The sequence below is a fragment of the Cricetulus griseus genome, chromosome 3, assembly GCF_003668045.3.
Source record: "Cricetulus griseus strain 17A/GY chromosome 3, alternate assembly CriGri-PICRH-1.0, whole genome shotgun sequence".
Classification (NCBI taxonomy): domain Eukaryota; kingdom Metazoa; phylum Chordata; class Mammalia; order Rodentia; family Cricetidae; genus Cricetulus; species Cricetulus griseus.
This window is the reverse complement of record NC_048596.1, coordinates 141,124,094-141,148,798: the sequence shown is the minus strand read 5'-3', so window position 1 is coordinate 141,148,798 and position 24,705 is coordinate 141,124,094. Positions and strand designations below refer to the sequence as shown.

Sequence of the window (24,705 nt, the reverse complement as noted above, 5' to 3'; positions counted from 1 at the left end):
ATCCCTTTATAAGGTTAAATGCATGAAAGAAAAAAACAGCACCCAGAAGGCATGTCTGGGTTGCAGCAAAGATAAACATTATAGTTTTAGCCTTGGGTGTCTCTCTTTGCAATCCTGTCTTCACTTGATGGATTGCTCCTTCCCATGATGTCTGTCTGGTTCTTAGCCTGTGACAACTGCGGGAAGCTGATTATAGTGCTCTGTGCTGGGAGATGCTACAAATCCCCCAAAGCTACTACCTGGCCCAGAATGCACCCTCTCTCCTCTGAGGTCCTCTGGACTCTCTCCCATCTTGTGCACATGTGTTTCCCAGTCTCTGGTGGAAACAAATGATGGGACTTTATCTGTAGGAGATGGGAAACCCTCCAGCCATCACTCATGAAACAGACTAGAGAACAGCCTCTCTAGGAGGCCCAGAAAATGAAGCCTGAAACCTTGCAAATAAAACCCAGAAGGACCCGAGGACAGGCCATAATGCTGAAGGGCTAATCTCAAGGGACCCTGTGGCTACAGACAAGGCTGTAACCCTGTCTGTACCTGTGTGCAGAAGGAAAAGCATTCTTGTCGTTTCTTGAAAGCAGCGGGCGGTTCAGTGGCAGAGCATCTCTTGCCACGGGGGAAACTCTGGCTTCATCTCTAGCACTGGCTAGAAGAGAAAGAAACAGGATCACCTTTGCTGAAAGGCAACACCAAGTGTCCCTTTTTAGAACTGTAGACATGCTGCCTTTGGGAAAAGAAATAATAGAGAAGTTCAGTTTAAGCTTCAGGAAGGAAGTTTGATTTCCTATTGAATAAAGGCCCCGGTAAAGCATCTCCTCCTTCCCTTTGCTTTCCAGCTGCCTGGAAGCCACTGTGTGTTCAGGATTTTTTTTAACTTAAAACTAAATACTGCATGCTGTACATGCCTGTCTCTGCCTTCATCTGACAGTTTGCATCTTGATTTGCACTTTGACATTCAAGTGTCTTTTTGTCTAGTGTAAGGCAATGTGGTGGCTGGGCCAGAACAGTTTGAAAAGAACTGCACTGCACAGGGAAAGGAAGACATAATGTCAGGCTGACAGCTGAGCAAATGTTCTTTTCCTAAGCCCTTTGGTAGAGAGGTGTTGCCTTTCAGAAAGCTGTGGGGAGCAAACTAAATGAGTCTGCAGGGAATTAGAAGCTCCTGGTGAACTTGGAGCATCATGAACTATATTATGTTGGTGTACTCCCAGCAGGGACAGGAAGTCATTACTTTTGGCTCCTGGCTGGGGAAGGGCAGGAATCTCTAAAATACCAATGGAGCTCCCTCAATTGGAAGTACAGGAGAAAGCATCTGCTCCAGGTGGACTCCCGCATTGACAAATCCCAAGAGGAGCTGCTTGCAGGCTAGAGAAAGCTGCCACTTCCATCATGTTGTCCAAAGAGCATGACAAATGTTAGCAGAGGGGATTTTTTTTGGGGGGGGTGTTGCAGAATGTTAGTTAAAGATCTGTTACATTTGTTTATGCTGTGGAACATTTGTGTAAGGATGCAAAGATGTGTTGCATTCTTCTATGTTGCATTTGTTAAACTCTGTAAAGCTGTGTTACTTTGCGTCTCTAAAACACCTGATTAGTCTAATAAAGAGCAAAAAGCACATTGGGGAGGAAAGGATTTATTTGGCTTGCAGTTCAGCATTGCTGTTCATCACTGAAGGGAGTCAGGACAGGAACTTAAACAGGGCAGGAACCCCGAAGGCGGAGCTGATGCAGAGGACATGGAGGGGTACTGCTTACTGGCTTGTTTCTCCTGGCTTGCTAAGCTTGCTTTCTTATAGAACTCAGGACACCAGCCCAGAGATGGCACCACCCACCATGGAATGGGCTCTACCCCACTGATGACTAATTGAGAAAATGCTTTACAGATGGATCTCGTGGAGGCATTTCCTCAACCGAGGCTCCTTCCTCTCTGATGATTCTAGCTCCTGTCGAGTTCACATGCAAAACCAGCCAGTACAGCTGCCTTAAGAAATATAAAATTAGGCTTAATGAATGACAAAAGCAAAACAGTATTTGAAAAAGGAATTGAATAAAGAGATGTAAATTTTAAGATAAGCTTGCCTGTATCAAGAAAAACAATCTGGTTCTGAATTTGATGGAAATTGTTTTAAGCTTATAATTAATTGGACTTAATTCATATTGTGAATATGTTGAGTGTTTCCATTGTGAATACTCTAGGTGTCTCCACTTATCTTCTCTGGTTTTGTTTATTGCTAAGTTGTAGTTTACTACATGTATGTGTTGTCAAGGATTTAAGTTCGGACCTAAGTTGCTCTCCCTTCTTATCTTTTGGTCATTATTTAAATTTTCATCATGCGAGCGAATTAATTTTATACAGTGCCGTGGGCCATAAGGATGTCTTCAATGACTCTGTATTGTGTACTGAGCAGACCCCCATATATCCTTCCCTTCCCTTTTCTTTCCCTCACCACTCATGTTAGTTCCCTTTGTTTCTTTAGGCAGTGACACTTGTGTTTTCATGTCACATATACATATATGGTTTTATGCTTTTAAAAGTCAATGATCCAATGAGAGAAAAGGTGGCTTGTTTTTCTGAGACCAAAAGTTTGCTCGGTATGATTAGCTCTACTTGTTACCTTTGGTCCATTTGAATGGTCAAAAAAAATCCATCCAGTGTATATGCTACATTTTCTTTACCGATTCCTCTGAATTTGGACACCTGTTTTGGTTCCATGGTTTGGTATGCAAGTATCTTTTCAGTCTCTTGATTTGTACTCCTTCGGGTAAATACCAAGGAGTATACTGCAGCTAGGTAGAATGGTAGATTTATCTGAGTGCTTAGTGAGATTTCCATACTGATTTCTATAGTAGCAGGACTAGTTTACATCTCCACCAGCAGCAGTGTTTACCATGGCTTCCTTTTGTCCACATTTCTCAACCACATTTGTTATTTTCTTAATGACTGCCATTCTGACTTGGTGAGACTGGATTTCAATATAGTTTTGATGTGCATTTTTCTTATGGCTAGCAATGTTAAATAGTTTCTGTATGTTTATTGTCCATTTGTATTTCAAATTTTTAGAACTGTCTGTTCATCTTATTAGCCCATTCATTGGTTGTGTTGTTTGATTTCTTGTTTCATTTATTGAGTTCTTTATATACCATAGATATTAGTACTCTTTCAGACTTACAGCTAGCTAAGATTTCTCTCACATTCTGCATGTTGTCCCTTCATTCAACTAGTTGTTTCATTCACTGGGCATAAGCCTTTTAATCTCACCGAGTGTCATTATTAGTTGCTTTTCTGGTGGTTGTGACCATATACTTGACTAGAAGCTACTTAAATGAGGAAGTACTAGGTTCAGCTTGGTAGAAGTGAGGTCGGGATATATAAGCTTCAAGACCAATGATCCTGACAACGAACACTTGCAAGTAAAGATAAATGGATTAAAGGGTAAACTGTGCCTCAACGGGCCACATTACAGCTTCCATGATGATAATTTTCTTTTTGTTTGTTTGTTTTGGTTTTTCTTTTAAATTTGGTTTTGATTTTAGGGGGAGTTGAAGGGCAGAGGGCAGATTCTAGGAGATGGAGATAAGTGGGATGGGCTGAATGATGTGAAATCCACAAAGAATTAGTAAAAGTAAAAAGCAAACAAAACAAAACAATCTGGTTCATGGCAGTTTTGTTTTGCTGTTTGGAAGGTCTTGTAATTACAAACTTATTATATTATTGTAATATATATATTGTGTGATCCAGTGTATATGCTACACTGGACCAAAGATGTGTTGCATTCTTCTACATTGCATTTGTTTAACTCTGTAAAGCTGTGTTACTTTGCGTGTCTAAAACACCTGATTGGTCTAATAAAGAGCTAAAAAGCACATTGGGGAGGAAACTTATTATATATTATATATTGTGTGATCCTATCTTCACGCTTCCATTAGTGTGTGTGCAGTTTGTAGACTTACCCTTTGAAGAGTTCAGGGTATGCAGTGCTCTCACAGCTCTGCTGGCCTTGGTCATTCAGGCCTGTTCTGTTCACGCTTTGTAGGCTTTTTAGCAGTTTAGATTTATTAATACATTTTAAAAGTCAACTCTTTGCTGCACTGGGTTTCTCTACTATATTTCTGTTTTTAATTTTGTGTATTTATGTTCTCATCTTTACTTATTATTTTTTCCTCAGGCTTGGTTTTCAGTTCTTTCTATTTCTTTAAATAAGAATTTTACCTTATAAAAAGGGAGCCCCTAAGAGGGGCACACATGGAGGGCCCTAGGAAGAGAGAATAGGTAAACTGGGAGGGCGGGTATAAAGGAGGGGATGGGGGTTGGGAACATGAGGGATCAAGAAGACCAAGTTGGGGGACAGACAGAGGGGGAGACCAATGAAGGAGATATTTTGATAGAGGGAACCGAGATGGGGTTAGGGAAAAACTTGGTGCTAGAGAAATCCTCAGAAATCCAGAAGGATGACCCTAGCCAAGACTCCTAGCAATAATGGAGAGGGTGCCTGAATGGGCCTTTCCCTGTAATCAGATTAGTGGCTACCCTAATTGTCATCATAGAACCTACATCCAGTAACTGATGGAAGAAGAGGCAGTGACTCACAGTCAAGCACTGGATTGAGGTCCTGGAGTTCAGTTGAAGAGAGGGAAGAGGGATCATATGAGCAAGGGGGGGGGGGTCAAGGGCATGATGGAGAAAAACACAGTTGACCTGAGCTAGTGGGAGCTCGAAGACTAAGGAGTGACAGTTGGGGAACCTGTATGAGCTGATTTTTTGGAGCTCATTCCCAATGGTGGAATACCTTACCCAACCTTGATATTGCCGGGGGTGGGAGGTGGGGTGGGGTGTTGGTCCTGCCTCAACTTGGTATGCCAGACTTTGGTGACTTCCCAAGGAAGGCCTTAACCCCTCTATGGGGTTGTGAAGGGTGGGTGGGTTATCAGGAGAAGGGGAGGGAGAACTGGTCTTGGTATGTAAAATGAAAAGTAATGTTTTTAAATGAAAAAGAATCTAACCTTAAAGATTTAAGATTTTTTAAAAAACATGAACATTCAGTTCTATAAGCTCCCTCTTATGTGGTATTCTCATTTTCATTCAGTTCTGCATATTTCAGTTTTTGTCTGTAAAATATGCACACAGGGAGTATTGAAGTGTGCTCTTTGATTTTAAGCTACATGAGCATTTTTATTTTTTTTAAACTTTTCTTTTTTTGATTTCTAATCTAATTGTATATGACCAAAATTATGTGTGGCAGTGGTTATTTTAAATCTTGAGAGGTTTATTTTATGGCTCAGAGTGTCATTTACCTTGGTAAATTCTTTGCGGATGCTAAAAAGAATGTGTAGCCTGCTGTTTCTGCTATGATACTAGTAAGGTTGGGCGTTAAGATGCTGCTGCACACCAGAGTCTTGTTTGATTTCTGTCAATGTGAAGCAAGAGTGGCAGGTTCGAGTATAATGAGGGTTTGACATCCTGTAATCCATGGCACATTTGCCATTCTTTCCTGTTGGTTTTGCCAGTATTTGCATGATGTAGGTCTTCTGTAGATTGGGTGCTCCACAAATACGAATCGTTCCTCATTGCCCTGTAAAGTATAACTAGAGCCGAAACCATGGGCTGCTGAGTATGTGCTGACATGAAGCATTTTCTTATCTTTGGAGTGAGTTTAACTGGCATTTTAATCACAATTTTTGTGCATTCATTGCTAAATTTTCTTTGCTCTAATTACAGTTAATGTGATATGAATATAGCCACTCTTTTTCTCTCCTTAATGTTTTCGTGGTTTCTCTTCTATATCCTCTTATTTTCAGTCGATCCATGCCATTATAGTTGCAGGGAATTTCATATAGATAGGATGAAGGGCTTTTGAAATGTCACTCTATAATCTATGTTTTTAATAAGCATATTTAGGCTTTTTCACACTTAATGCAGTTAGTGATTGGTAGTGCTCCAATGCACTATTTTAATTTTGCTTTCTGTTGACTTCTCGTTTTAGTTTCTTTATTTCTTTTACTGCTTTCTGGTGGGTTACATGCCATTTCTTAAGGTTCTTCCATGTGTCTTCATGTGTCCTCTTATATATTGCCAGTAGCTGATACATAACACTTCATCCTGCTGTTTCACTGTCCTTGGGCATGTGAAAAACCTAGCTTCCCTTACATCTCTTGGTGCTCTCATCTCTGTCACAGTTGTTCTAAATATTCCTGTATATTTTTTGAAAATCACATCAGACGAAGTAATGTACTTTAACTTCATTTCTGTCAACTTCTGTTTTAGTGCTGAAGATTGAATCCAGGGCTTTGTGCATGCTAGACAAGTGTTCTACCATTGATATATCCCTAGACTAATTTCATTCAAGTTTTGAGCATATTTATATGTTCATGGGTATATGCGTCATATAATGATGAAATTGAGATAATCAGTATAATCCACCACCTTAAACATTTATGCTTTCTTTGTGGTTAAACATTTAAACTCCTTTCTGGCTACTTACATGTTTTTCTTCAACTATACAACATCATTTGAAAACTGAAGAGAAGGGCTGTAGCATTTAACTGTTTCTTCTTTATGTCCCTTCCTGGTCCCCAGTTTCTTCCAGCATGATCTCCTGATGTTGGAAGATCTCCTTTTAGGAGCCTTCTTGTTGTATGCTGCCCTTTTGGTTTTCCTTCATCTGTGAATGAGATTTGTAATGATACAGGAATCTGTTCCTCTTCTGCTGACCTGCTGGTTTCCGATGAGAACATCACGTTTTGCCTATAGCTACATCATTTCTCTCTCACAGCTTTAAGAATTCTTGTCCTACTCAAGAGTTTAATTTGTTATCATACATTTTAGCAGAGGATCTCAGTGCCTAGAGAAGGACCCAGGACTTAATTCCTTCCTAATGCTGTGACGCTTTAATACAATTCCTTATGTTGTGGTGACTCCCCAACCATAAAATTATTCTTATTGCTACCTCACAACTGTAATTTTACTACTGTTATGAATGGGAATGTAAATACTTGTGTTTTCCGATGGTCTTAGGTGACCCCTGTGAAAGGGTCACTTGAACCCCGGAAAGAGATCTCAACCCACTGGTTGAGAACCACTGCTTTAGAGTGACATTCTTTTGGAGGGGTGCAAATTTCAGCTGTTATTTCCTTGAATACTGTTTTTGTCTCCCCTCATTCTCCTTCTGGTGACACAAGTTAGACCTTTGTCTTGTGGGACCCCGAGGATCTCTGCTTTAGTTTTTGCAGCCTGCTTTTTCCTCTGGTGAGTGACTCTCCAATCTCTTTTCTAGGTGTCTTCTTGTCTGTGGATCATTCCTTCACACTTCCTCTTATGTTACCACACCCATCAGTTGGCCCTGACTTAATGCCTTTTGTTTTAAGGTCCACCTTGTATTTGCTGCTGCTCTTCTGAAGCTATTTTCCCACTTGTTTCAAGTGTGTTTGTAACTTCTTGCTAGTGCTCATTCATGTGGAGACCCTGCTTCTTGCAGCTCCCCTCAAGCCCCCAGCTGGGAAGACACATACCTCTTGACATCTAAGCAGAGGTAAAAGTCCAGGCTCCCCATGCCTCTCCACAGGTAGAGAATTTGGCACAGGCCAGAGAGGGGAAGTCCTGGCTCCCTTTGAGGCCAAACAGATAGAATAAAGATTTTATTAATAAAACTTCCCTGTAGCATTTGCCTGTATCTCAGCAGTTAGCACTTACAGTTACTACTGCCTAACTCTACACCCCATTCCTTTTCCTTTGCCTAGAGCAGGCTTTTCATGGGGCCCCTTTTCTTTTGGGGATCCACTGTCTCTTGAGTTTCCCATGTGTAGCTTCCCAAAGGGATACATGGAAGATGAGGAAGGCAACTCACTGCCATGTTTTATTTAATTTAGAATCAATCTTATTTACATATCAGTCCCAGTTCCCTCTCCCTCCCATCCTCCATGCCTCTTACCAACCCCTCCCCCAATACTACCCTCCACCCACTCCCCAGGAAGGACGAAGCCTTCCATGGGGGACCATCAAAGTCTGTCACATCATTTATGGGAGTGCCTAGCCCCTCCTCCATGTATCTGGGTTGAGAGAGTATCCCTTCATGGGGAATGGGCTCCCAAAGTCCATTTGTGCACTAGCGATAAATACAGGTTCCATTACCAGAGACCCTATAGATTGACCAGGCCTCCTAATTGGCACCAACATTCAGAGGGCTTGGTTCTGTTCAATATGGTTCCCCAGATGTCAGACTGGGGTCTGTGTGCGCTCACTTGGTCAGATCAGCTGTTTCTGTGTGTTTCTTCAGCCTGGTCTTGACCACCATTGTTCATCACTCCTCCTTCTCTACAACTGAATTCCAGGAGTTTGGCTCAGTGTTTAGCCGTAGGTTTCTGCTGCTTCTTCCATCAACTAGTGGATGAAGGCTCTAGGATGACATATAAAGTAGTCATCAATCTAATTATAGGAAAAGGGCATTTAAGGTAGCCTCTCCACTATTGCTTATATTCTTAGTTGGGGTCATCCTTGTAGATCTATGGACATTTCCCTAGTGCCAGATTTCTCTTTAAACCTATACTGGCTCCCTGTATTAAGGTATCTCTTTTCTTGCTCTCCTCTATTCTTCCCCCAACTCAGTCTTCCTGATCCCTCATGTTCTCCTCCACTCCTCCTCTTTTCCCCTTCTCTTTTTCCTCCCTCCCTCCCCCATGACAGTACTCCTAATTTGCTCAGGAACTCTTGTCCCTTTCCCCTTCTCTGGAGGATCATGTATGTCTCTCTTAGGGTCCTCCTTGTTTCCTAGCTTCTCTGGAGGTGTGGATTGTAAGCTGGTAATCTTTTGTTCTATGTCTAATATCCATATATGAGTGAATACACACTATGCTTGTCTTTCTGAAACTGTGTTACTTCATTCAGGATGCTTTTCTTCCAGTTTCATCCATTTGCCTGTGAATTCTCCCCCCAATGAGTAATACTATATTATGTAAATGTGCCACATTTTCTCCATTCATTCTTTGGTTGAGTGGCATCTAGGTTGCTTCCAGCTTCTGGCTATTCATGCCATGTTTTTTATTTTTTCTGGATTCTCAGCTGCCCTGACATTCTGCTTCTTTTCACCTTCTTTGCTTTATATACTGCTCAAGAGTCTTGGATGTGCTTGGAATGGAGGGGGAATAGGAAGAAACATATCTTCTTCATCTTGCTTCAGCACCAGAAATGTGTTCTATAGTTTTTGAGAATAATGTCATTACATTCTATTTTCCAACAGACCACTGTGTATTGTGAAGTTAAGTTTTCTCTTGTCAAAAGCATTTCATGTTTCTGTCTACACTGGTTAGGTTTTATTATCAACTTGACATGAGCTAGAGATACCTGGGAACGGAGAACTTTAGTTGAAGAATTGTCTCCATTGGATTGGCCTGTAGTCATATCTAGGGAGGCATATTTTTGGCATTTTCTTAATTGATAATTGATGTAAGAGGACCTGGCTCAATGTGGGTGTACCTTTCCTAAGCCAAGTCCTAAGTGGTATTTTAAAAGACAGCTGAGCAAGCCATGGGCAAACAAACCAGCAAACAACTTTTCCTCTGTGGTTTCTGCTTCAGTCACCTGCCTTGAGTTCCTGATGCATCTCTCCATGATGGGTTATAACCTGTGAGATAAAACCAGCACTGTCCTCCTCTAGTTATATAGGACATGGCAATTATCACAGCATAGAGCAGAGAAACACAGGAAGAACAGGAACAGAAACTGAGTGCAGCATTGTGCTACTGTTTGGGGAAGATGATGAAAAAACTGGAACACTGGGCTGGAAAACTCACTAAACACTCAGAGCTCAGTGGGCTGTTCTGTGGGAGCTTAGACACAAGAATGTGGAGAGTGGTGCAGACAATAGAGGCCTGGTTGGTGTAGTTTTACAGGGAAGCAGACTCTGTCAGGGCTGTGTATGTGTGGCAAACTGTGGAAGGAGCAGAAGAGACGGCTCAGTGGTTAGGAGCTCTTGTTGCTTAATGGTTCACAGGACCCACACAACAGCTAACAACCATCTCTGTAACTCTTAATTCCAGAAGCTCCTATGTACTCGCCTGGCCTCCATGGGCACCACATGCATGTGCTACATAGACATATGCAGGCAAAACACCCATACACATAAAAAGATCAAAGTAAATACATATTAAAAAAATGAATTTGGAAGTGAGATGTTCTACTTTACTGGGACAAAGGATGAAGTCATCTGGGCCTGAGAAATCAGCTGTGCTTCGCAAGAGATTGGCATCACTGAGGTGAAATCTTCTAGGAAGTATTACCTCAGGGTCAACTGTGGTTCAAAGGGACCTAGGCAGCCGATCAAGCTGGGAGCAGAGCTTGGCAAATAATGTATAAGGACTCCACTGAAACTGTACTGGTTTTGAAGCCACAAAGGGGTTATGGAGGGCAGCTGAGGCTTGGTACCATGTGGCATGGCTGAAATCCCTAAAGTGAGGCTAGGGCAAGTCATTAGTGAAGGTCCAGCTCAGTTTCAGTGGAGTCCGTGGGATATTGCAGATTCCAGGACACGGAGCAACTACCAAGGACAGTGGCTGATGTGGAGTGCAGTCTGGCACTTGCATCTATGAGGCCAGTTGTGTGTGGCTACAAATGGCAGAGCTGGAAAAGGACTGCTCAAGTCCTGTGGAGCCCTGAAGACCATGAGTAGGTTTCACGTATCAGACACTGAGCTGCAGAGTTTGGAATCCCACTGCCGAGTTTGTGTTTCATTTAAACGTAGTTATTTTTATATCTGGGTTCTTCCCTTTTGGAGTAGAAGAAATACATGTGACATACTTTTCAGTTTTACAGGAATTCACAGGTAAGGCACTTGGAATTTTAAAGAGATCTTAACCTTTTCAAGTGTTGACAGTTTTATAGGTTCTGGGGACTTTAAAAAGCTGGACCGTGTTTTATATTGTGCTATTAATGTTAGCCTGAGATCTTAGAGACAAACAAGAAAGGAAAGGTTATGGTTTAACAGTGATATGTCAAGTGGATGAGATGCAGATTTAACCTGATGTGTATGTTGACAAGATGTGGGTTTTACTAGTCAGTTTGACACAGACTAGAAACACCTGGGAAAAGAAACCTCAATTAAAGAATTACCTTTCTTTACCATGAACATGTCCATTGGGCATTTTCTTGATTCCTAATTGATGTAGGAGGACTGAGACCTCTGTAGCAGGAAATCTTTGGGCAAGTAGGCATGGGTGTATAAAAAGGTAGCTGAGAAAGTTACTGGGAGCAAACAAGTAAAGAGTGTTCCTCCATTTTGGTTTCTGTTTAACAATCCTGACTTGAATTCCTGCTTTGGCTTCCTTGGATGATGAATCATAATCTGCAAGATGAAATCATTTCTTTTCTCTCCAAGTTGTCTTTGATCATGGTGTTTATCACAGCAACAATAATATTAAAACACCATGCAGGCTTTCTCTGGCTTACACACACTCTAACCCTGTCACACGGATGTGGGCAGATGTCTGCATGGAGCATCATGAGTAGTGGCTGGCATTAGTTGAGGGATCAGTGTGCAATAACACCTTTCTCTAAAGGACTTATAGATGTGAACTCATGAATTCCTCATAATAACCTTCTTAATTAGCATACCTACCCACACATCCCTCATGGAAGGCAGATGAAAGCCATGTTGTCTGTTACCTTCTTTAGACAAGAGATGGCCTTATCTCTCAATCCAACCTTTTAACCTCCCTTTGCTTTAAATGAGAGGGACTTTATGAATTGATAGAAATATGACTTCCTTTGGAAGTCTATAGAGTCATAATTGCAACTTGACACAGCTGAAGGAAACATCCAGAGATCATTTTTTGGAGAGAAAAGGATGACGAGAATCAAACCCAGATCTTCACACTTGTTAGACAAGTGCTGTACCAAAGAGTCAGATAGTGTACTGTGTAAAATATGTGGGGAGTAGAAGTCTTGAGTGAATGTGGGTTATTGAAGTGAACTCAGCCCAGTGCCCCAGACTCATGGACATGACAAAGCCTTCTCTGGATATGGCCCGGAGAAATGGCAACACCTTCTCCTAGTCATGTGTGGGTGTTGATACTATGTGTAGAAAATATAGATCATGGCTCCCTCCCCTGGAATGTTTACAGCCTGAGAGTGCTCCCCTAGAGAGACTCAACTCTATACAAAACTGATTTAGATGCATAAGGTAAACGCACAGTTTCCAGAGAACTGCTGGTGTGTCTTCATCAGAGCACATGGCCCACCTGATCAGCACGTGTCTCTGGGCCAATCCTTTCTTCGATCCCAATTGCTCCAGTTGGGCCAATACCAACTGTGTCAATCACAGCAAGTGGCATCCAGGCAGTGTCACTTGACTTCAGAGAACTCACATTAGTCAGATGACAGGACGCTCCCATGAAAAGCACAAAAATAAAGGTAAAGAGAGGAGGGCAATTGCAACTCTATGCAATGGGTGTAAAGCATGGGACACAGAATCTAGAGATACTCAGTGTACATTAAAACTTTGAAGATTTTAAGGAACTGGAGAGATAGGGTAAAGATTTCACAACTCCATCAGTTTTTAGACTGCATTCAGGAATTTTTACCAAGATGAGCTGAACCCACCTCCTTGTTATATAAACCTGTATGTAATAAACCTGTATCCATGACCAGCAGCATACAATAAACCTGCTTCCTATATTAATATGTATAAAATCAACAAACACCCTGAGTTTCTAGGTCACTGCTCGTGGACCAGAGTCAGTGGCTGATAAATCACAGCTTTTATTATGTGTGTCTGTGTGTCTGTCCCTTGTTCATTCCCTTACTACCCAAGTTGGATTTCTAGGAAGTAGCCACATGAGTTATGGCAAAAATATTTGCAACTTGAATGAAATATCAATTTTTCCTTACACAAAGGTTTTGGAGCCATATTCTTTTGCAATAACATAACATATAAAGAGTCTATATCTTTTAGTTCTTTCCAGACACCAGAGGCCATAACTGTCTCTCTGTTTTCCAGGTTGGGCTTCCCAATGATGCTCGTGTCCTGCACCATAGGAATGTGCTATCTTCTGATTGCGCATGTTGTGGTGGGGTGGAATTAACAGCTAGCCATCATTTGAAGATCAAGGAAAACCTGAGCATCACCAATGTCAGCCAGAGACTTCCCCACAACACCTCTGCAGAATAAAATGAGCTCACCATGCCACACACGGGAACAGAGTTTCTTCAATAACGGTATTGATCAGGTGGATGAAGGGAAATTGCACTGTTTTCTTCCTGCAGATCAAACATGAGGAATGCAAGTTAACTTACCAAGATTCCCTACAGAAAATAAATGTATTTCAAAAACATTTCTTGCAGTTCTATACAAGAGATGGCACAAATTCCTCCAAATAGCTGTGCCTCTTAATTGTTAGTTCTCTCAAGAATTAATGCAGTTTTTTTAAAAGAAAATATAATCCCCCATTTAAAAATAGTCACCGTTCACTTTGTATACTCCTTGAATATGACTCTTTTTAGGGAAAGACACATCACTGTTAAGAAAACATTTTGTGTGTTTAAAAATAAAGAATTCCTTGACAGAATCTTTTGTGATTTATCTGCCATAGTAGTTTAGATGACATCAAACTGCATTTTATCCATTTTTGTTTTTTTCCTCTGTGAGTTTTAAAATTAATATTTAAAAGTCTAGAGATTTGATTTGCAGAAGACTAGAAGTGTCTTTTAAAGAGCATTTTTGTATTAACAGCCTAGAACAGTTTTCATTTTGAAAATGACACATGCTATTTCTGTCAGTTACATGGAAGCTTGATCTCCCTGTTCTCCCTGTGAGGCTCCAGCTATTCAGCAACATTTTAAGGTGTGGTTCTTTTGTGCACCATCCCACATCAGACAAATAATGATAGAAAGAAGCCCGAGGGAGCCTGTGCCTCAGCTGATGTCTGCCAGCTTTGTTTTTGAGTGCCCTAGTTGTGCCCCGGAGATACAACCTCGGTTCTCAGCTATCTGTGTCTAACCACAAGACATGAAGGTGTCCACCAAGGACTCTACACAGAACAACATCTAATTTAAAAAGGATTAACAAGCTTAGAGAGCTAAGAAATGCAATGTAGGAGACCTTTCTAGTTCTATTTTCTGTTGCTGACACTCTCAGGGTAGATGAGGCTTTCCTAGAAATTAGAGCATATATTAATGAAGTGGCAACCTCCCTCTTGCCTGAAGTACTGCCACTGCTTGTGGGCATATCGCTCCTTTGTGCACATGGTTCCTCTGGAGTCATGAATTATCTTTGAATGTCTTAGAAGCAGTGGTAGGGAGCATGTAGCACATTTTTATTTTAAAATCTGGTCTCAACATTCCATATGTCTGCCTGTTTACACCTGATCTCAGGTACTGCCGTGGTCTGGCCTGTATCAGTCCTACACTACAGAGGCCATCTATTCCAGACTGATGTCTTTGGGGCTGCGATCAGAACTAGCTGAACAGCCCTGGGTCCGACCCTGAGTCGGGGAGTGTGGATGAGGGAAAGTCTAGCTACCTACCCAACGGCGTTAAGGACAAGACAGAGACATCTTGTCATCTCAAGAGGGCTCTCAATCCATACTGGAGACCATGGTTTATTCAAGCATCCTCTTAAGTAGCTTTCCCAAAAGTGGGGGTACTGGTAGAAGACATCTATTATCATGTATGGAGCTGATATGAAATATTTCCTTTAATCCTAGAGAGAGTCCCAGAAGGCAGGTACACAAGCCCTCAGACATTCCATAACAGCATGTCTCGTTATTCCCTCACCAGTCCCTAGGCATGTGTCCCACCATCCCCCATGATGGGTGTGGGTCCACCCAGGGACCTAGGTCTATTGTTACACAAACTAGAAGTCATTCTCCACTGTGGCCAAGCCATCTGGTGGTAACCAACTGATATCTAAAAGACAATGGGAGATTTGAGCTCCTGGAATTGAGCTGAGGCCTGCATCCAAAATATATTAAATAATTGGGCCCCCGACAAGGTACCTGATTAACCCACAAGGAAAAGTACCTCCTGATTGGTCCTTCTCTGTTTCCTATTGACTTCATGGGAGGTGAGCTCTCCTGTCCTCTCACTGAAGGCATTGTGTTTGTCCCTGTGAGTCTGCATGCCAGGAGGTGGCCTTGAAGTCCTTGCTCTCCATGCTGCTTCCTGCTCTCTTCTGCTCCCTCCATCAGTGCCTTTTCTACATCAATGCTCAAGCCATACTCTCATCAGTTCCTCAGTTTTTCTGTCTTATTCTTCTAGGTCCTATGGCTGATTTTTCTCCTTCCTCTCCTCAGACCCCTTCAGACCTCCCCAACATTCAACTTTTGATTTCTTTAGCCCCCACAATTTCCCCTCTATTTTACTTCTAATTTCCAACCCTAATTTGACCATTGGTAGCTGCACTATTTCTTCATATCAATTATCTCTTTTTCTTCTAGCCATTTAGTTCACGTTATCTTCTGCCATGGTTTGTTTATGATATGAGGGTTTTTTTCCTCTCAGGATTCCTTGTTAGAAGCTTGAGGCCCAGGGTGGTGATTGTCAACAGATGGTGGCACCTTTAAGGAGCAGGGCCTGGTGATGGGGAAATGCTTTCAGAAGGGATTCATGTAGATCTCATGGGATGCCTTTTTGTTCCTCCAAGAGTAGGTTATTATAAAAGAGCAAGGTTGTCCCCTCCCTGCTATTGAGCTTCCTGCATCACCATGTGATATTTCTTTTTGCATAGGCTCCTAACATGATGCTATACTCTTTACTAAGCTAGTCAGAGGAGTTACAGTGTGACCTATAAGGGAGGGAAATGGGTTGTTGCCAGTACCTGTGAAGGGACCAGCTTCCCTTTTGGCAGCCATAACGGCCGAACACATGCTTCTATGACCTTGTCCTAGACACTAGAAAGTCAGATGCCTGCCTCGTGACAAGGAAACAATCAGAAGTTAGTCACTAGAAAGTCAGATGCCTGCCTCGTGACAAGGAACCAATCAGGAGTTAGCTGGTGGTGCTATGTTTTATGGCTCTGGGTGTGCTTTACGGACAAGCACACAGCAATGACACAGAGAGCATAGCAACCACCCTGGGAGGGCCAATGGGCCATAACAACCAGTTGACCAATCAACACAGGGCAAACCCTCCAAGCCTGGAGGCACACCAATCCTGAGCCTATGCATACCCCTAGACACTCCCCTTATGCTGCCCTATAAAGATCTGTACACAGTGGCTTCGAACTGTCTTTGCTAGCCATCCGCCATGGTGGGTGGGTCAAAGACCCAAGCTAACATGGGGTTAGCTCGTTAAACTACAATAAAGCCTCATGCAATTTGCATCAAGCTTTCACCTCCATTTTGTGTTTGGGGTGGCCGAGGTCCTGGGCTAAGATTCTGGAAGCCTCAGCTTTTCAAGGGTCTTACACCTGCATGGTGGGATTGGATAGTTCTCACCAAGACCAAGATTTTCTTGACCTCAACCACCTTGGAGTCCCACTATGCTTATAGAGAACTTGGGCCTATTATTGCACCCTATTGCATCAGCACTTGACAAAGCGCATCAGTGCCTATACTAATCTCTGGATAAGGAAAGTTCTGGGTTCTCTGTGAGAGGTTTGTACACAATCAGAGCTTTTAGAGCTCTCTCCATGTGTCAAGAAGTAGCCAGAAATCTCTACTCTTTATGTTATATTTTTCTTTTTTTGTTATATTCTTCTTGTGAATGCCCAGAACAGCACACTAAATCTTTAATTCCAGTGGCATGTAGTCCTGCCTGCATTTATGCCATTCAAAGCCTATATTCCCTCCTCTATGGCATAGTATCATTTGGTTTTAACCACTGACTACCCCAAGCAGAGTGGTTGATCATGAAGTGTTTGGTATTCATAATAACATGTGTAAAGCGGGTTTAATTCAGTCTGTGTTGGTGTTATGCAAGAGACCTGGAGAAAATGAGAGGGACAAGCTAGGGACAAGTCTTTAGCAAACGTGTATATATTGTGAAGCAACAAGTCCAGGTACAGTCAGAAAATGGCTGGGAGGGACTGTCAGTTGAAGGGGACTCAGCTCACCTATGAGGTTCACGTTTCTCTTGTTCAGTGCCATCCTGTATCTCTTAGTTATCTCATCCCCAGTGTCACCCTGCTCTAACTCCCATAATAATCACAATTGCCAATAAAAGGAAACAGACTAAAGAGACTGGATCAAAAAAACAACAAACCCAGAATTTATCTTTCTGTTGATTCCAAGAAACACACTTTACCATCAAGGATAAACTTCACCTCAAGGTAAAAGGGTGGAAAAAGATACTCCAAGCAAATGAACTCAAGAAGCAAGCTAGTGTAGTCATTTTAAATCAGACAAACTAGACTTCAAACAAAAGCTAATCAGAAGATATAAGGAAGGACATTACATACTCACCAAGGGAAAAAAATCTATCAAGAGGACAATGCAATTATAAACATTTATGCACAAAACATAACAGTACTTGAGTTCATAAAAGAAACACTACTACAGCTAAAATCACATTGAACCTCATGCAGTGATAACTGGTGACTTAAATATCTCACTTTCATAAATAGAGAGGTCATCCAAACAAAAACTAAACAGAAACACTGGCATTACATGATTTCATAAGTCAACTGGACCTAACAATTATCTAGGAAACATTCCACCCAAAGACTAATGAATATTCTTTGTTCTCAGAAACTCAAGGAACTTTATCCAAAATTGACCACAAATCAGGTCTCAACAGATATAGGAAAATCAGAATAATACTACTTCCTATCTTACCACCATGGATTGAAAGTGGATATCAACAACAACAAAAGCAATAGCATGCATATAGACTAATGGAAACGAAGCAATTCATTGCTGAATGAAAAACAGCTAAGGTAGAAGCTAAGAAGGAATATAAAAGCTTTTTTAGAATTGAATGAGACTGAAAAAAACCAATACACCAACATATGGGACATATTTCTGAAGTCCACACATTTATAACACACTGAACATACAGAAGATGAGCTGATGCCTACCTAGAGCCTTCACCCCTACTGACTACTATTCATGGTGCCAGAAGATACTCTGCATGCTACTAGAGAAGGAAGGTAAACACCAACCCAGCTACAGACCTTGAAATTTAAAACAGACATCTATCTGAATGATATGGTGGTGCAATAGTGGCACAAACATTGTGGGAATAAATGATCACTCCCTGGTTGGAAACCCACTCCAGGATATAAAACTCATTTCTTCTATTGCTTAGGTGGTACTAGTTATGCCATGGGCCTAGGGAAAAACCAAATACTATTGGTCTGCTGAAGGGACATAGCTATAAAATGACTGTGAATGACATTCTTCTATACCCTTAGATTATTGTCTTTCTTAACCACCATCAGAGAAGGTTCCTTTGGGAATTACATGGAGACCCAGAACTGGAGAGAGTGGGGGAAGGGAGAGACAGAGGCAGAGACACTTTGGAACATTCAGACCTAAATGGAAAAATTGTAAGAGACAGAGGGAGTAGATGACACCGAGAAAACTCTTTTTTTCACATACAAAAAGATTGATACACATATAAATGTGCAGAGACTGTTTCAGCATGCACAAATTCAAGTCAGATGGGGTCCCAACACTGAGAGGGCAAATGGATAATATTTCATATCCCTAACCAAGAAGCTACCTTCAATTTACATCCACTTACAAGGAAGAAACCAGTTTTCTAAAATGGATTCTATTGGATATGTAAACCAGACATAGGGTAGGTTGCATACTTAGCATTAGATGGGGAACACAAAAGGAACCACATAATATTTAAGTAGATTTAGATTTTTCAAAAAAAATCTCATATTGCTTTGTTTAGGCATTTCTTGTCTTACTAATCCTTTGCTTGTATATTATGTTTTCTGATTTTGTGTTTTTATGATTTTTCTGTGTGTCTTGTGTTTTTATCTTTTTATTTAACTGTTTGCATTTTTGAAAGAGAGGGAGAGAGGGGTGAAAGGGAGACAGAGAGACAGAGACACACAGAGAGACAGAGAAGATATGGAGTTGGGTGGATGAGGATGTGGGAAGGATTTGGGAGGAATTGGAGAAGGGGAACCATGATCAGAATATATTATATGAAACATGTATTTTCACTAAAATAAAAACTACAGTAGAAGAATATAAAAGAAATGTGAGATACTATGAAAAGACAAAAATCTTTTAATTACAGGCATAGATGATGGAAAAGAATCCTAAGTTAATGGCATAGACCAGATCTTCAACAAGATCATAGAAAAAACTTCCCCATAGTAAAGAAAGACACACCCATACAGATAGAAGAAGCACCTAGAATACAAAATATAAAAGACTAGAAATGAGAATTTCCAATGCTTATTGTCTTAGTTAGAATTTCTATTGTTGTAAAGAGACAGCATGACTATAGCAACCCTTATAAAGGAAAAATGTTTAATTGAGTGGCTTACAGTTTTGGAGATTCAGTTCATTATCACCATGGTGGGACATGGTGGCATGCAGGTAGACATGGTGCTGGAGAGGTAGCTAAGGGTTCTACATCTTGCAGGCAAAAGGAAGAGGTCTGTCTCTCTGGGTATGACTTGAGCGTATATGAGACCTCAAAGAAAACTTCCACAGTGACACACTTCCTCCAACAATGCCATACTACTCCAACAAAGTCACATTTCCTAATAGTGCTACTTCCTATAAGCTTTCAGGGGTTAATTACATTCAAACTACCATACATATCTTAGCTAAAACACTGAGTATACAGAGCAAGGAAAGACTGTCGAAAGCTTCAAAGAAAAACAACAAACCCATGTAGGGAGCTGTCCCTGCATTCTCCATTACAATGATGGTGCCTGCAGGCACTGAATGTAAATTATTTCGCAGGCGCTGGGTAATTTTCCATTTCCTTGATCTCTGCCTATCCCGTGGCTCATATGGCCTGAGGAGCTGAAGCCATTCATAGGGTGACACGTCCCAGGCGGGGCTGCCAGCCTTTATTAGGGGACGGGATTCTTGGCTCGGGGTCTCCGCTCTGGTAAGCTTATGCTCTCCTCTCTCAAGATGCATTAAAGCTTTCCTGCAGAAGGATCCGAATGTCCTGTGTGATTCTTGCCGGTGAGAATATCGCGCGGGACAAACCCACAAGTTACTTATAAACATAAATTCATCAGAATAATAGTTGATTTCTCAGTGGAAACTTTGAAACCCAGAAGAGCTGGAACCCTTTATTCCAAGTCCTAAAAGACCATGATGGCCAACACAGACTATTCTACTCATGAAAAATATCCACTACAGTTAGACAAAAAGAAAATCTTTCCAAAATCTAAACAGCCTAAAAAAATTACACCCAACAACCCAAACCTAAAGAAAACACTAGAAGAATATATTTTAGGCTAAAAAGAGAAATAAGCATAGCAAGATACTGTAAAAGGAAATATGGAACCCTAACTAATAAAACACAAAGTACTACTGAGAATACAACATCCTAAATCAATAATGAAATGACCACAATAAACACACACACATTTCAGTAATAACTCTAAATATCAGTGGCCTCAATTCCCAATTAAAAGACACAAGCTGAGTGACTAGATCAAGAAACAGCATCTCTCTGTTGTCTATCAGAAACACAGCTTTAAAGACAGGTACCATCTTCGTGTAAAAGGATGGACAAAAAGACTCCACTGAAATGTGACCAGGAAGAAAATAGGCATATTTCTATGCTAATAACTGAAAATTAATAACTTAAACTAAAGCTAATCAGAAGAGATAAAGCAAGGTACTTTATTCTAACCAAGGAAACAACCAAGAAGATATCACCATTCTAAATACATATATGCACCAAGCTCTGGGGCATCCAGTTTCATAAAAAGCACTTCCTTATGATTATAGACACAGATTAAATTCAACTCAAAAATAGTGGGTATTTCAAGAAATAATTAATTGAGTGAAAAGGAAGCTCACCAGGAAGAGAGTATTTGCCAGTTGTACATCCAACAGGGGAGTAATATTCCGAATATAGGAAGAACTAAAAAAAACATACAAACAAAAATGTAAGATTAAAAACAACAACAACAAAATCAACCCTGGCTCATTAAAAAAAAAAATCTGCATGGGAACTGAACAGAGTTCCCAAAAGGAGAAAGAAAAATGGGTAAGAAATATGTTAATCTTCTCTACAAATTAGGGAAATGCAAGTTAAAACAGCTTTGAGATTTCCTCTTATCCAAGTCAGAATGGCAAATATTAACAAAACAACTCACAACCAATGCTGGAGGGCATGGATGGAAAAGGAGACCCCCATTCATTAGTTGATGGATGACAAAGTGGTCCAACATTTCTAGAAATCAGTGTAGAGAATTCTTAAAAAGCTAAAAATAATTGTGCCATACCACTCTATGGTCTATGTCCAAATGACATTATATCCTACTTTACAGATACTTGTTAAGCCACATTCACTGCTGATCTAATCACAATGCTAGGAAAATGGAAACAATTTAAATTTTCTTCAACTGATGGATGTATATTAAAAATGTAGAACTGCAGGGAATCATGGAGTTGGTTGGTCTTGTCTAGCTGCCTTGAGAGCCATGAGTACTGGTGTTTTTAAGGTTTGAGCCTGTGTCTCCTGGTACAATTTGTGTGCCTTTCAATCCTTGAGAACCCAATGTACTACCTTGCGTAGTGAAGCACAAAGGCCATCTTTGTGGCCTATATGTTCCATGGAGTTTGGTGAAGCATGCAGAACTTGGCTGTACATTTAGCATTTGATAGTAATCTTGTCCTGTTTGGCCTGCAACCTGCCATATATTCTGTTTTGTAAGAAGTCTGATTACTTGAAATAAACTTGTTTTAATCTTGCTGAGATTTCTCCAAACTGACCTTGTTCATTCCCACCATCAGGAGACTCTGGTTTGGTAAGGAAGTCTGTTAGGATAAATCTTTCCACCAAAAGCTGCCTGAGCCCCACCACCATGTGTGAGCTTTACGCCAGCCGCCCACCCGAGTTAGGCCCAAATGAATACACAGAAACTTGTATTAGGTTTAAAGCTTCTTGGCCAATGACTAGGACTTCTCATTTGCTAGGTCAGTCTTAATTATCATAAATCTATATATTTTATAAGACTTATCTTATCGGACGCCTTATTGGCGTCCCTCCTTGCTGGTGGATCACATTGTGCCGCTGGAGCAGGAGCAGAGGGGAAAAGAGGGGGCCCTTCCTGTTTCTCCTTCGCTTAAATATGAGTCTCCTTGCTATGTCACTTCCTGCCTGGATCAGCACTTCTCTACTACATTTCCCAGAATCCTCTTTGACTCTTAGTCCTGACTACTTGCTGTCTCATTGGCCAAACAGTATTTTATTGAATAATCAATAAGATAAACATACACAGTACATTCCCCATCAGAAGTGCTTACTTAAGTACAAATGTAGTACTGTGGAATACTGTTCAGCTGTAAAGAAAAGTGAAATCATGAAATTTGTAGGTAAATGAATGGAGCTAGGTTATTATTCAGTTCTAGTAAAGTTATCATTATTGGAAGAGAACCTACAACCACTAAGTTACTAAACTAGCATAACAACATTCTACAAACATTTGCCCTTATACCCACAGATAAGTATAGTCTTCATCCCTTATCAAAGAAATTTCTTCCTGCAACAGAGAGCATTACAGAAAACCACAACCAATCAAAACCCAGAGTTGTGGCACTCAGTCCTAATAAATACATCTACAAAACACTCTTGCACCAAAGACTTGGGGACCATTTTGGATGAGTTAACAGAAAGACTGTGAGAGCCACAAGATCAGGGAGTTTGCTGTGATATTGTTTCTTTATTATGTCAAAAGCTTCATCCATAAAGTCTCACTAGCATGACTGTCCAAACATGATCCGAACAAAGATGAAACCTATGGACATGACAAAGTGGACAGGGAAAGCCCACAGGGCCTCAGTCCTAGATAAAAAACTATAGGAAACCAAGGAAAATTGGGAGCAGTTGAGACAGTCCTCCCCAGCGAAAATGGTAAGCTCTAGAAACATATTTACCAGTAACATTGTATGAGCTAAGAAGGTTATATTTAAGGATATATCTGTATTATACACATATGCATGCCATAACAATTAATGTAAAGAGATACCATGAATTTGAAGGACGGTGGGGAGGATTATATGGAAGGGCTTGAAGGGAGAAATATCATATTTATTTTACCATCCCCCAAAGTAAGTAAATAGAAAGGAAACCATACCACTTTGAGTGGGAAAATTCAGATCAGGCAGACAATGTTACGTTCTTTTGCATCTAAGTTCCCAGGTCCAGATCTTCAGACATGACTATGTAAGCAGGAGTAACTGAAGAAACTAGCAAGATAAAAAGGGACCATTGAAGGGGCTAGGCTGATAGAAAAGATGCAAGTGATCTAATGGCAGAAATGAGAAAAATAGTGGAGCTTTAATTAATGAGATGGGAAATAAATATAGAAAAGGGAGGGAGGAGGATAAAATGACAAGATGTCTGGAAAAGTCATAAGGAATTATACTACTAACTTTCTACTTAAAATATTTAAGTCTCTATCACTTTCACTCTATCTCTCTCTATACAGATATAGATGTATAGGTAGAGTTTAGCAAAAATGTTCCCATCTGGGCTGACACTGCTCCCCCCAAGAGCAAAGGCCATCTAACAAAATCCCAACAGAAGGCACACGAAACCCCTTTTGAGTTATTAGTCATGGTTTTTCAAGAAACTACCAAAACATATCTGTTATCCTTGTTTCTCTCAGTTGCCTCTCAAAGGCAAAATGTAGGTCCCTATTGCTGAAGCTACCATGAACTTCAGACACAGGATCCAGAGGCCCCAATTTCAGTCTAACCTGAAAGCTTCCTCCCTGAGAACTAGCTCTCATGGTATCAGAAGGCACCATATGAGTATCCAAAGGAGGGAAGCAACCAGTACTCCCACCAGTTATGATGCCTGCGAACTACAATGACAAGCTTTGGATGATGATCTTAATGTTGTAATTGTTATGTACAGAGCTCAGTGGTAACAACAAGGGGTTTAATGATGCTGAATACTGAAAACCTAGACAACTGGAGCTAGTGCCCAAGTCATGGATCTTGGAGAATTTACAATTGCCACTTCAGTAAATCAGCATAATCTTGATTGTATTTTAAAGATTTAGCTGTCTACCCACAGGTAAGTATACTCTTCACTCCTCATCAGGGAAACTTCTTTGCAACAGAATATAATAGAGGGAGACATTATAGGTTTAAAGAGAAATCAGGCACTAGGGAAATGTCTGGAGAGCTACAAAGATGACAACTAACAATCTAAGCAATAGAGGAGAGGCTACCTTAAATTCCCTCTCCTGTAATGAGATTGATGACTAATTCATATGACATCATATAGCCTTCATCCAGCAGCTGGTGGAAGTAGAAGCAGAAACCCACAGCTAAACCTTGATCTGAACTGGAATCCAGTTGTAGAGAAGGAGGACTGATGAGCAAAGGGGTCCACACAATGCTGGTGAACCCACAGAAACAGCTGACCTGAACAAGGGAGAGCTCTTGGTCCCCAGACTGATACCTGGGAAACCAGCATGGGAATGATCCAGACCCCCTGAATATGGGTGTCAGTGAGGAGACCTTGGAAATCTATGGGACTCTTGTAATGGATCAGTACTTATCCCTATTATAAGAATGGACTTTGGGAGCCCATCCCACATGGAGGGATACT

The 24,705-nt window shown here is 40.9% G+C and overlaps 1 protein-coding gene and 1 long non-coding RNA gene across 2 annotated transcripts in view; one reads left to right on the top strand and one right to left on the bottom strand.

Annotated features, from left to right (window-relative positions):
* Oca2 (OCA2 melanosomal transmembrane protein) overlaps positions 1-13,542 on the top strand; it is a 282,759-nt gene extending 269,217 nt beyond the window's left edge. Inside the window, exon 23 of the mRNA XM_027404737.2 lies at positions 12,983-13,542. Within this exon, the coding sequence (XP_027260538.1) occupies positions 12,983-13,067 (85 nt within the window). The 3' untranslated portion in view covers positions 13,068-13,542. The remainder of the gene's footprint in view (positions 1-12,982) is intronic.
* LOC118238582 lies at positions 544-21,934 on the bottom strand. The gene is made up of 3 exons (XR_004769190.1): positions 20,937-21,934; positions 13,165-13,242; positions 544-646 (listed from the first exon to the last, which is right to left on the bottom strand). It is a non-coding gene; the product is annotated as an uncharacterized LOC118238582 (long non-coding RNA).
* Positions 21,935-24,705: the final 2,771 nt, after the last annotated feature.